Below are 12,259 nucleotides of genomic sequence, written 5' to 3'. Positions count from 1 at the left end.
GAAAATCTTTTCCTTCAACAAGGTTGTCCCTGGAATACATTAGGAGCCACAAAACACAGAACAATATCCTTGGTAATGAGATTATTTTCTTGTCTGTAGTATCGCTTAAGGTAGTTTGGAAAATTCCTATCATTCAGGAAGGCTGAGGAAAGCCTGAGATGCTAGTTTGGGTTTCCTTGCCAGTCATGACCTGAAGGTGTCTGTCTGAAAAGGAGAAGAACTACAGCTACACATAAGCATGGAATTGCATGGGCGAACATGAACATGAAAGCAGCAGGAGGAAAAGGGGAAAAGGCTGTGATGTGCTCAGAAAGTATAAACACCCATTAATCCTGCTGGGATGAGGGAACAGCCATAACTGCCTGGACCAGGGTAGTTAAAGAGGCTGTAGCACACATGGCTGTGCAGTCATAAATGCCACAGGAAAAGGAGCACGGTGCTGACACTTCACCACAGTCTGTTCCAACAGAAAGTCCCTCCATGAGACACCCCCGGGAGTCAGTCACTATTTGACACGGACATTTTTATTCACAATCCTGTTACAGAAGAAAAGAGGGTTGTGCTGTCACATACTATTTCTTAGTTACCACGCTGGCACAAACACAAACTCACTATGGATTTTGTGACTTGTACCCTTCTCAGAAACAGCTACTTCCTTGAATCAAGTAAGACAAGAATAGTTTACCTCCCATCACTGATGAAAGCTGTAAATGCCACTAGTCAAACCCTGCTTGGGCAGCTGTGGGCACTCCCCAGGCTTTTAAGAGGGAAGCTGGTGGACAACGGGCTGCTCTGTTGAGTGCATCTGCACAGATTTTCTTGTACCCTCAGTTCCGTAACTATGCATCTTCACAGAGCCCCTTTTCAAACAGTCTGACCTACATGTGAGAAGCAGCGGTGATTTTCTTGGAAGTGAACTTCTTGGTACAACTGAATGGTGCACTTTTATCTTTTTAAGAAATATCTCTGATGAAGTTAGCGAAGTTGACTTTTAACTCTGCTGTGGAGAGCCCAATAATACACATTTACCAAAGTGAAGCGAACAAAGCAGCAAAATAGGTGAGGCTTTGATTTGAACAGCACATTCTAATTTAGGTGGGTGGCAGGGGAACAGCATCATCCCTTCTGGCAATCACACCTGTCCCACTTGAAGCCTCTATGCAGTTAAAAATGAAGTTTCATGAGTTTCTTCATTGTCTCCGTGTGTTTGGTGCGCAAGACACTGAGGTAATAAACCAGTTTAAAGTACAGGTTAGTGCCAAGAGCTACGCAGTCACCATTCTGGTTTGCTTCATTTTCAAACTGGCCAGATGAAAGTGATGATGTGGCCTCCCAGAAACAACTAAACCCAGGTGTATTTCACCTGTGGACAGTCATTTTCAGGGGAATTCTGGCTCAGCAGCAAGGATGGCATCTGGTTTGAAAGGCAAGACTGTATGGGCCCTGGGCTCACACAGCAGAAAGGAGAGGCCGGTGCCTGCTCTGCAAGCGCTTCCTCCTGCACTTCCCTTGTTTTTACAACACCTGTGACCAGCCTGACAGAAACCAAGGCGTGTGAAAGAGGAACAAAACTGTTACCATGGAACCCAGGAACACTACACGTAGGGAGGAAGCGACAGGTATAAAACGTGAGGAGGGTTTGCCTCAGGAAGCAAACAGATCTTTTGGAAAATGGGGAGGAGAGCTACAGTGGCCTGGGTGGGTATTTACGAACCACTCTTGTGTTCAGCTCAGACAAACACCCTTCTCTGAGCACTGGGAGAGGATTAGAATCCATCTACATTATTCCTGCTCAGATGTTTACTCCTCCAGATGGGAAAATCTGCATCCAAACAGCAGAAACATGAGCATTATCACTGCCTTATAAAAAGTCTCATCTCACAAGCTTAATTAGGCTTATTCCCACCACACAATAAATTTAGTACTTGATTTTATGTGATTAATTTTGTAGATGCCTTTACACAGTGTGACATACAAAGACAAGTGCTTGTGTTTTGTAGAATGTTTCTAGAGATTATAAAAGTATTGAGTGCCTTGAAATTTATGAACTAATTTCCACCCAAAAATACTTCTGTAGTGCAGTCAAAAGGTTAGTCAAAACTGGCTTTAAAATTCTCAGTTATCAAAAATCTCTACTTATGCAAAGCAAAGCTTTTCCACTGTATCATCTATTTTGATTGAAATATAGTCCAAACCTTGAATATAAAATCTAACATTTTTCTAGTTGAAACAGTGGGAGTTTATAAATATGTTATTCTTCAGTGGCCTTGTAAGATTCAATGATTTTTAAGATGCTTCTATTCTACTGCTCTGCTGCTGTCTGTGGAACAGGAGAAAAAGATAACACCAGACAACTGGAAGAAAAATCATAACCATTCTTGTAACTTGACATATCTGTAGATCCTCTTCAGTTTGATATTGAAATTATTAAGAAGCAAGCATTATATTTAATCAGAGCCATTGTGATTCAAGATTTAAGGGACATGTGTGGGTCACACTACTACAGAAGTATCACGTTCTTTGGCAATGACGATTCTGACGCCTGCAAGGCAAACACCTATATGTTGTTACAAGCTAAAATCACGTCAAAGAGGTCACTGATGTGTCCTCAAATGGTAAAAGCTACCAGTTAAAATGAAACTAACAAAGAAGTTTCCGTTATCCAGCACCTGCATTGCTTGGTCTGCATTTATCTAATACAAAACACAGTGACTGCAAATGCTTACTCATTTAAAAGAGAGAGGCTATCACACCGTGTTGATTCCAGCCATCCCAGAAAACAGTACTCAGAGCTGACTATTTCAGCCCTGAGAAATGTGGCATGACTGACAGTAAACAGAAAGAAGCTTGACTGAAAAAGTTGTAGGTTTGTAGATGATCTTAGGAAAATCAGTCCAGTCCAGAAGCATAGTTCACATAGCATCGGAATTCATTGGCTAAATTTCGTGAGTGTTTTGGAATAAACTTGCACATCTTCACACCAAGATGCTTTGCTGCCTGTTCTTCCATGACTGCACCTGCAGCAAAAATAATTGGTATTCAATAAGAAAAAACATTAACAGAATGTTTGAACTTTTTAAATAGCTCCCCCCAAATGCATGCATAGGCAGCCTGTTTTTTTTAAGGAAGGCAGGCTTCAAGCAACTACACTCTCAGCCTTCCTTAACAACAGAATCTGTTGGGAAACTTAAAGTAAATCTAGAAGAATCCCAAGGAAATGAATGCCCAAGAAATTTCATAAAAATAAGTAGAGGGTATCAGTGCTGTTTTTACACAAACCAAACTTGAACTCAGTCTTCTTGCTACATTCCAAGGAAGTTAAATGGTAGGGAGCCGTGGGAAATGCAAACAGATTACATCTACTCTTTCACTTACATAAACCACGGAGTGATATTTGCAGCTACACACTGAGAAATCCCTGCTTTGAGCAGTAAACTGAAGGACCACTTATCCATTCTAGGGGAAAACTTCTGAGAACCACCCTTGTGTGTGACTGCCATGTGCACTTAAACCAAGGAGCAGGCCACTTTCTTTTAATTTTTCTTTATTTTGCCTGCTCTGTACATACAATTTTCCCTCAAATTGTATGTACAGAGGGGCTTTGACCTCTGCTTTTTGGAAAGGTTTCCTGGAGCTCTTCAGATAACAATACAGTAATAACAACACAGAAAAGAAGAAAAGCCATGATTTGGGTAGACACACATCACTTCTCAAAACAGCAAGTGCACCTTCCTAAAGAAGGAAACACAAGTAGAGATATCTCGTTATCTGTTTTTTATTTTTATCACTGCTTTTTAATTCCTCCTGCTGTATTTCAATGCCTAAGACACAAACAACAACTTGCACCTATGTTTGCCATTCCCAGATTTCAATCATTGCAATTACAGAGAGTGGCCCTTCTACAAGAAAAATTATATTTCTGGAATTTTGCTGGATGATCTTATAATTCCTCAAAAATTTAGTAGAATTCATAATACCATAGGAAAAAAGTACTGACTTGAACTATTAAAACGCACTTCTGTTTAAAATGAAGGTTGAACTCAAGTACTCAAATAAAAAGCTTAGGACACATATTCCTCCTTAAATTGATGATAATTCAGCATTATTGAGTTAGTATTTGTCTCATGTAAGTCTGTCATTAGAAAGAGAGAAAAAAACTACTTAAGATGACCTAATATTTTTATTAGTTATACCTGTGCAAAGCAGAATCTTTCCTTTTGTTAGGTATTTGATGGTCTCTGCAGTCTTTTGAAGACATTCCTCAGACAGATAGGGTGGATCTGCTATTACAATGTCAAAACTGTGTGGCAGGAGATTTTCAGGCAAGTCCAAAGGGTGGTTGTAATCATAGAAGATAAACTCTTCTCCATACACAGAAAACCTTCTGTCATACTCCAGTATACACACGGAAAAATCCTCACCATCCTGCTCTTTCAGTTTCTGGTACACACTCGGTGCACTAATGCATGCTATCCTGAAAAAAACACACAATAACTTAAAATTATCATTTAAAAAGGCAAACAACAGCAACAAAACTCTACAGCAGTCCTCAGAGAGGCTTTGGGAAAACATTTTAAACATTAGTCCCAAAAATGTAAAGTATTCTTACTCCATTCTAATAATTAATTACCTTAGTAACAAAGTTTTAAGTATGAAAGTCATTAGTTGTTCAACCCCATGCTACATAAAGATCTTAAGCTTAACTACAGAGAAAGTCTTGTTTCAGAAAAGCACGGAAGTACACTCAAAAAATGAAAAATTACTGTTTATAGAAGTAGGAAGAAAACCAAGTTTTTTCCATGTGTTCTACACAAACATAATATAAAAACTAAGAAAATAATTACAAGTCAATAATGTGCTCTGAAGCACTTTGTATTTCTCAAAAAATTATGAAGATTTATAGTAAACTTTTACAAGGCACAGGCTACAACATTCAATGAAATGACAAAGAGGAAGATCAGTATAAACTATTAACTAAATAACATCAAAGCAGGTCTGCAGTACCTCAGCTGAACAAAACTGAAGTGCAATGAGCAATGAATTAAACTGCATGCTCTTGTCTACATAGCAGCAAAATATTTGCAGAGCAGACATGTTAAATCTACAACACAATTATTAAACCTACCTGCCACCTTTTCCAGCTGCCAGAACTGCTTCCTTAGCCAGGCATGATGCGGTTTCATCACTGTACCAAAACTGGCTCAGTTGCTGAGAAAGACAATGCACAGTTACAAACAACATCAAATTGTCTAGCTGTGCTGTGCAGAGTTACACGTGGGGACTCATAACTGAAGAAAACCATAATCCACAACAACTTCTCAGTTCACAACCTGTAAAGCTGGAAAGGTGACTGTTTTCCTGACAGTCTTCCTACCTCTGTAATCTAGTGACATGCAGCAGGTACCTTACACTCTGTGTTTCCAAAGCATGAACTGCAGTGTCAGGAAAACCAAGAAACCCAAACCACTCACAAGGTATTTCAAAGCCAACGTGCAGATGCACATTATTTATGTGTTCTTAAATTGAGTTCCCTCAGCAGACAAGGAAAAAAGCCCTTGAAAAGTGACAGTATAGGAAGACAAGGATAAGAAAACCAAATCAGAACGATCAGAAAAAGGAAGACCAAAAAAACCCAGCCCAGAGACAAATTAGAAATCAGTCTGTCACAAATGAAAACAAGCAGCAAAACAGCCATCCACACAAATAAAAGAAATAACACACACACACACACTGAAAAAAAAAAAAAGTGAAAGGGAAGATCACTTGCTCTTGTTACACTATGTCTGTCTCAGACTCAGGGAAGAGTCTTTACGACTATCACATGCCAGGCTGGAGTTAAAATTTCCAGAAGGGACAGATGCTTCTGTTAGCAGCTTTATTCCCTCTCCAGGTACTTTCAGTTTGTACCCCTCATGCACATGTGGAGCAAACAGATTTAATACTAAAGTAAATCTCCCTACAGTGTTGTCATCCATTAATAGCAACATCTTGAGTGTTCCCCTCTTTAATTTCATTTCATTTCATTATCCAGCCACAAAAGAAACTTGGTCAGGGCTACTCTGTGCTGCACTCACTGAAATTTATAGTTTCTTACCCAGTCTTCTTCTATTGAGCCAATGGAATATTGATTAAACCCTTGGGAGGTCTTCATGCCCTCTCTCTCCTGCTGCTCCAAATAGAACTCCTGGAGGGCAGCCAATGTATGGGATGAAAGCTGGGGAATGTCGTCATCATCATCGTCCATTTTCTTAGATGTCAACAAGAAAAAGGAAATTAATTAAATTAACCCTTTTCAATCGTGAATGTTTTTTAAAACAGCATAATTTCGTGAGGTAAAACAACTTCCACCAGGAATGCAGCTAACTAGGAAAACCTCCTAACTAAAGAAAACTTATTCCCTCTACTTAAGCACTCTTAAATCAGTGAGGCCAACTGGAAATAACAAGTCTCCACAGAGAATTCAGGAAGAGCAACAACACTGTTCCCTTTCTATACAACATAAATTTAGCTTGTGTTCTTACAGGGAAGTTGACCTTACAGTTCTTGGTTTCCTGTGGATCTGGAAAAACCTATAGAAATTATTCCCTCCCTTCCTAGAAATAATGACAGCTATTGGTCATTCCTTCCCATGTTCAAAAGCCACACAATTTTGACTCCAAATGAAGTAAACTTGCATTCTAGCTCAGCATCACCTGGTTTTAGCTTCCATGCCATAAAAAGATTCCTCTAAATGCCACAAACCTACAAGGGGAAAAAAAACCCAAACAAACAAAAAAAAGAAAAAAAAAAAAGGCAGTCAAGAAGCTCCAAAAAGACACGGTATGTACCAGTGGAAAAGTACAGCCATTTCCAGAAAGCTCCTGAAGTGCGTGCTGCCAGGCAGCATCCCTGAGCCCTCTGACCCCAGGCAGCAGAGCAGCCTCTCCCCGGGAACGGTGCCACCTCGTGGAACGGAGGTGCCAGAAAGGACTCAGCACGTGAAAAGAACCGGAGAAAACTGAGGAATATTCTTCTCCCAAGAAACCCATTTTCCCTGCATCCAGCCTAAGGACCAGCACAGGAGCAATGCCTTTACAGAGCCTGGAGATGCAGACAGGGATACGCCTGCGTGATGGAAAAGTCACCGAGAACCGCTGGCGACCTGAACAGTGAGTGAACGTTTTGAGTAATTTCAAGTGGAGCTGCTCACGGCTCTTCTCCTCATTCCCTGAGTTACAAGGAGAGCTCCTGCACTGGCAGTCTCCTCCCCTTCCACCCTTCCTTCTGCTCTAAAAAGCTTTCAAGATGAAGTTTCCTAAAACAGCTTCTTTCTGCTTGCTGGAAAAATGGTACCTTCCCCTGGCACTGTGAGATAACTCTGCCAATTCCTAGTAAGGAAAGCTCTTATCTGCAGGACCTGGCTTTTCCACAGTATCATTTACTGACTTGCTGGCTTCTCAGGCCAGGCTGGCCAAACAGGGAATTGCTCACAGCCCAAAGATCCATCTATGGCATCAGCATCATGCAAGAGAATTCCGGAGTCAAGCTACTTAGCAAAACCAAAATCATTATTTTCCCCCTAGTTTTTCATAGAACAAAACACCAATGCTTTAAGACTATTTACATTATTAAATTATGTATTATTTAAAATATTTGTTATATTTGTCTGTATGTCCAGACAGATAACACAGTTTCTAGCCACAATGCTCTGACAATACACAACACTATGACCATTTTAGGTCCTATAGAACAATTTATTTTTGTTAGGACATGGTAGAAATTTACAATCACTCCTTAACTCACAACATTTTTTTATTAACTGAATGATACATACAGTAATCTGGTTTGCTATTACCCCCTAAGTAAGAACACAACCATGCTCTGACTCTAAGAAACTGAAACAGGTGGAAAGCTTCAGTTTTTAAGCCAAAAGTTGAAATTTTTTGATTTTCTGTTCAGTGAGCCCATACTGGCATTTGCAAAGACTAAATCCATGTCCATTAATTGAAACCCTCACAGATAAAGCTGCTGATGAAGAATCTGCCATTGTTTCAGAAGACAAAAAGGCATACTGCCATAGACATCTTTTATCTATTAATAATTTTTAGTTGATTTTTTTAAACTCTTCCTTTTGGTTTGTAAATTAAAGCCTTAGGAACCAAGAAGTAATTAACTGTGAGGTTTTGCAAGGAGAGGTAACTCAGAACATATGGTAGAAATATTACATACAGCTATTACAAATGCCTCCAAAATTCAATATATTTTTCTGAAGGTATATACTGACTCAGGTTATTAGCATGAAGACATTCTCATGCTTTAGAACTACATCAGAAAACCCTTAAAGTGAGTTTATGTGTACAAGACTTGTAAATTCCTTCAAGGGAGACAGTCCTACTGCTTGAAATCTGTTCATTATTTCTTCCATGAAGTTCACTGCTCTCAAGTCCAAAAGCAATCCTGAAAGTTCTGTGGGAGGATGGGAAGGAGCACAGAAGCCCACAGTGCCTCTGGCACTTAGGGAATCTTTGCACCCGTAATTCCCAAGGCCCCTGAGGCTGCAGCTGACCAATCCCTGCTTGCCCGGGGTCCCTCCATGCTCTGTCCTCACACAGACACTCTCTGGAAGCCACAGAGGGGACAATCAGATATCCAAGAACAGCTCAAGAACACTGCGTAAGGTTTAGAAAATGATTCTCATGGTGAAGCCATAGTTCACCTGAAGGAAAACACCAGAAAAGGAGGTGAGCTCCCGCAGATAGAGTGGAACAGGAGCAGGCAGGGCTGTGTTCCTAGGGTAAAATGGGGTGAGAGGTGTGGCCTGCAGTGCAGCAGGCAGGATGAAGGGGGGAGGTCCCTGCAGACTCCTCAGTCCCTTCCCCTGTGCACAGATCAATCTCTCTTATTAGCTGATGCACTGTTCAGGCAAATGTCATCACTACAGAGTGAAACCTCTGCAAAGGAAACAAAAACTAAACTAAGAGAGATAAGAGCAGCACAGGAGACTCCAAGGCCTTGTCCACACAAAGATGTTGAATGTATTTAACAATATAGCGGTCATGTATGAAAAGTCTATTTTTATACAGCCAAATTCTGAAATAGAGGAAAAAAACCCTCAAAGTTAAAAGAAACACCATGGAAAAAATACCAGTCTGGTCCCCAATTTTTCACCTGTAGTTATGACCACGTGGAGAACAGGTGATAAGAAAACATTAGGAAAGACTGCTAAAAGGCCATGGAATAGGAATACATCTGGATAGCCATGCTGTTCATCGCTGGGAAGGAGGAAGAGGACAGTGTTAGCCCTTTAGATCTTTTACTAAGAATATAAAAAGCATATGTGCAACTTCAGAAAAGATCTTATTCTAAGAGTAACCTTGATCAAAAGACAGAGAGCATGAAATGGAGTTAAATGTAGTTGTCTGCGTTTTTTCCCAGCTGCCCAAGTCAGTCTTTGAGACAAGCAGCTCATCATCCACGGTGTTTGTAGCACACACCGAGAAATGCTGGCCCGTTGTGGGCAACCCTAATGAAAATCACCTGGAAGGGGATGCAACAACCTGCCTGGAGGCAGGGAAGTCCTGATCTGATACACTGGAAAGCTACTCAATATCTGGACTTGTGCCCTGATACCTCAAAAGCCGGAATTTCACAGTGTGTCAAAGTCACACAGTAAGTTCATAGAAGAGAAGCACTCAGAGGATTACCAAAACCGCAGAAACTGCAGCGGATTAAAAGTCAAGAGGCCTGGTGGCTACTTCAAACAAAAGGAAAGTATGATATGCTCAGGCAGGGCTTGGGATCGCCGGTCCCCCCTACACGTGCCTGAGGGGACACGGACGCTTCCGGAGAAGGCCGGGACCTTTCCTGCCGTCCCCTGCCCCGTGCTCTGAGGGCACCCTGCAGCCACACAGTCCCCGCGGGGGGCACGGGGTGACCCCGGCCAGCCCGTCCGCGCCTGGGCCGCCATCGCCCGCGGGGTGCAGCGGTGATGGGTCGGTGAGGGGGAGATGATGGGTCGGTGAGGGGGAGATGATGGGTCGCTGAGGGGGCTCCGCGCCGCCCGGCCCCGCCGCACCCCGGCCGGCAGCGCCGCCGCCCTCACGGCGCTCCCGGGCACGGGCGCGCGCAGGGTGGGGAGGGGGAAATCCCGTGCCGCGCTCCCGCCCCGCGCGCGGCCCTCGCGCCACTCACCGCCGGCCGGCTCCCTCCGCGCGCGCGCGGCTCGCCCCAGGCCCCGCCCCCCGCCGCGCGCGCCGCGCCGGCCGGGGACAGCGCGCCGGGAATGGCGTGTGGGCCGGGATGAGGGACGGGACAGGGAGCGGAGCTGGGCTGGGGCCAGACAGCCTCAGGCACCCCGCCTGCCACACTCGGAGAGCACAGGCGTCCCTCGAGGCAGATGGCAAGTGTTCAGCAGCCGCCAGCCTCTGACTTGCGCCCCAAACTGGTTTTCTACATCCGGCTCGCCTGTCCCGGCTTCCCATTTCTATACAGCTTTAGCAGGCTGGAACAAGCTCCCTTTCTTGCACACAAACGGAACTCGACCCCATTCTTAGATGCTTTCAAAAGACAGCAAGCTTTAAAATACCTTCCTTGTTTAACTTCATCAAATCATAGAATGGTTTGGGTTGCAAGGGACCTTAAAGAACATTTAGTTTCAACCCCACCGCCGTGGGCAGGAACGCCTTCGACTATCCCAGGGTGCTTCAATCCAACCTGGCTTGATCCCCCTTCAGGGACGATCCACAGCTTCCCTGAGCAACCTGTTCCAGTGCCTCACCACTGTCACAGTACAGAATTTCTTTCTAATTCCTCATCTAAACATACTTGCTTTCAGTTTGAAGTCATTCCCCCTCGTCCTGTCACTAAACATCCATGTAAAAAAATTCTCTCAATCGTTTTTGTGGGCTCATTTAAGGTACTGGAAGGCCACAGTTAGGTAACCCCAAATCCTTCTCTTTTCCAGGCTGAACAATCCTAGTTCTCTTAACCTTCCCTCATGTGAGAGGTATCCCTGCCTCTAATCCTCCTGGTGTCCCTCCCTGGGACTTGTTCCGACAGGGCAATGTCCTTGTGCCGGGGACCCCAGTGCTGGAAGCAGTATTCCAGGTGGGGTCTCACTAAAGCAGAGGGGAAACTATATGTTTCCCTTTGGTCATAAAAACTTCCCACTTTCCTATTTCTCACGTGTAGGCACAACATGCTTTTCTGGCATCTCTCATGATCTCACTGCCCCAAGGCAAAAAGCTCTCCCATTTTTCTCACTCTTTCTTTATAAAGTCTGATGTTTGTGAAAGTCATGTGCATAGTGTTGTCTCTCTGTCACTCAGTGACTCCCCTAGAATCCAACTCACAGGAGGTTGCCCATCAGATTATTTAGCCCAGCAGCAGGCTCTCCTCATGTTCTCCAGAGCCAGAAGTTGTATCAGCAGTGAGCTGAATAAGAAACTGCTGTTTTACCTACAGCCTGCTCAGTCTTCACCTGCCACAACATTTCACTGTGGCTGAACAGAACGTCAGAGGCTCAGCACTGGGCATTAATGAACAGAACTACTGCCTTGGAAGACAGAAATACTAAATTAATGATAAAATATTTTTACAGCACAGCTTACATAAGCAGCAGAGAAACAATTTTCTTGCCAGCACCGGATATGGGGATAAGCCTATTTTTCCTTCAGATCTCCATATTTTTAACCTCCCTCATGTGGAAACAAAGCTTTTCACGAGAGCAGAGAACTGTGGGCACTTTCATTTGGTTTAAAAGACTTCTTTGCATCTGGATCTGGCATTCAATGCATTGCCCACTTTGTCTTTGAAAGCTCTTGACAATAAAGGTCTTCATCCCAGCACAGAAGACTGTCACATATGGAGGGCATCCATATCTATTCATGCTACCAGCACTGCTGTAATTTAAAACAAACCAACCAACCCCTTTTCCCTGCATTGTGGAAAGTGACAATTGTCTTGATATTGATACCTGTGTAGCATTACTGAGTGCAGCAAAAACTGTGGTTTAGGTACTACACTGAAGTGACACTTCAGTAATTTTCCTATTTCATTCATGTTTGTAAGGCATTTTACATGAAAAACATTCTGCACAGGGCTGATAATGAAAGTAGAAATGAGACTGGGATGACACACACTCCCAGTCCAGATTTCCCAGAGCAGCAGAGTGCCCCTTGGCAAGCAATTCCTGCTCACCAGCAAGGTTAGACAGATCACACAAGGGCACATGGCTGTGGGGGGGCTTGGGGATGGGCTGACAGGGTGACATTATTTAGGT

General features: G+C 43.2%; 1 protein-coding gene across 3 annotated transcripts; it reads right to left on the bottom strand.

The window, feature by feature from the left end:
* Positions 1-506: 506 nt before the first annotated feature.
* EEF1AKMT1 (EEF1A lysine methyltransferase 1) lies at positions 507-10,217 on the bottom strand. Of its 3 annotated transcripts, none has more exons than XM_064409264.1 (5): positions 10,171-10,217; positions 6,095-6,247; positions 5,126-5,208; positions 4,194-4,474; positions 507-3,017 (listed from the first exon to the last, which is right to left on the bottom strand). In XM_064409264.1, the coding sequence occupies exons 2-5, from the start codon at positions 6,242-6,244 to the stop codon at positions 2,890-2,892; spliced, it is 642 nt and encodes a 213-aa protein (XP_064265334.1). In that variant the 5' UTR covers positions 6,245-6,247; positions 10,171-10,217; the 3' UTR covers positions 507-2,889. The 3 variants fall into 3 exon arrangements, with proteins under 3 accessions (XP_064265334.1, XP_064265335.1, XP_064265333.1); XM_064409265.1 differs by lacking the exon at positions 10,171-10,217 and adding an exon at positions 9,684-9,816; XM_064409263.1 differs by lacking the exon at positions 10,171-10,217 and adding an exon at positions 6,828-8,739.
* Between the last annotated feature and the right edge of the window lie 2,042 nt (positions 10,218-12,259).

Source organism: Passer domesticus, chromosome 2 (genome assembly GCF_036417665.1).
Source record: "Passer domesticus isolate bPasDom1 chromosome 2, bPasDom1.hap1, whole genome shotgun sequence".
In the NCBI taxonomy this organism is placed as follows: domain Eukaryota; kingdom Metazoa; phylum Chordata; class Aves; order Passeriformes; family Passeridae; genus Passer; species Passer domesticus.
Note: the sequence above shows the minus strand (reverse complement) of the source record. Positions and strands in the feature narration are given on the sequence as shown.

Excerpts from the sequence above, each read along its gene's own strand:
- EEF1AKMT1 (XM_064409263.1), bottom strand. The coding sequence starts at position 7,028 with ATGGGTTTCTTGGGAGAAGAATATTCCTCAGTTTTCTCCGGTTCTTTT. Across the intron at positions 6,248-6,827 it reads ATGGCTGTACTTTTCCACTG|AAAATGGACGATGATGATGA; the intron begins GTACATACCGTG and ends TTGACATCTAAG. Across the intron at positions 4,475-5,125 it reads GCAGCTGGAAAAGGTGGCAG|GATAGCATGCATTAGTGCAC; the intron begins GTAGGTTTAATA and ends TGTTTTTTTCAG.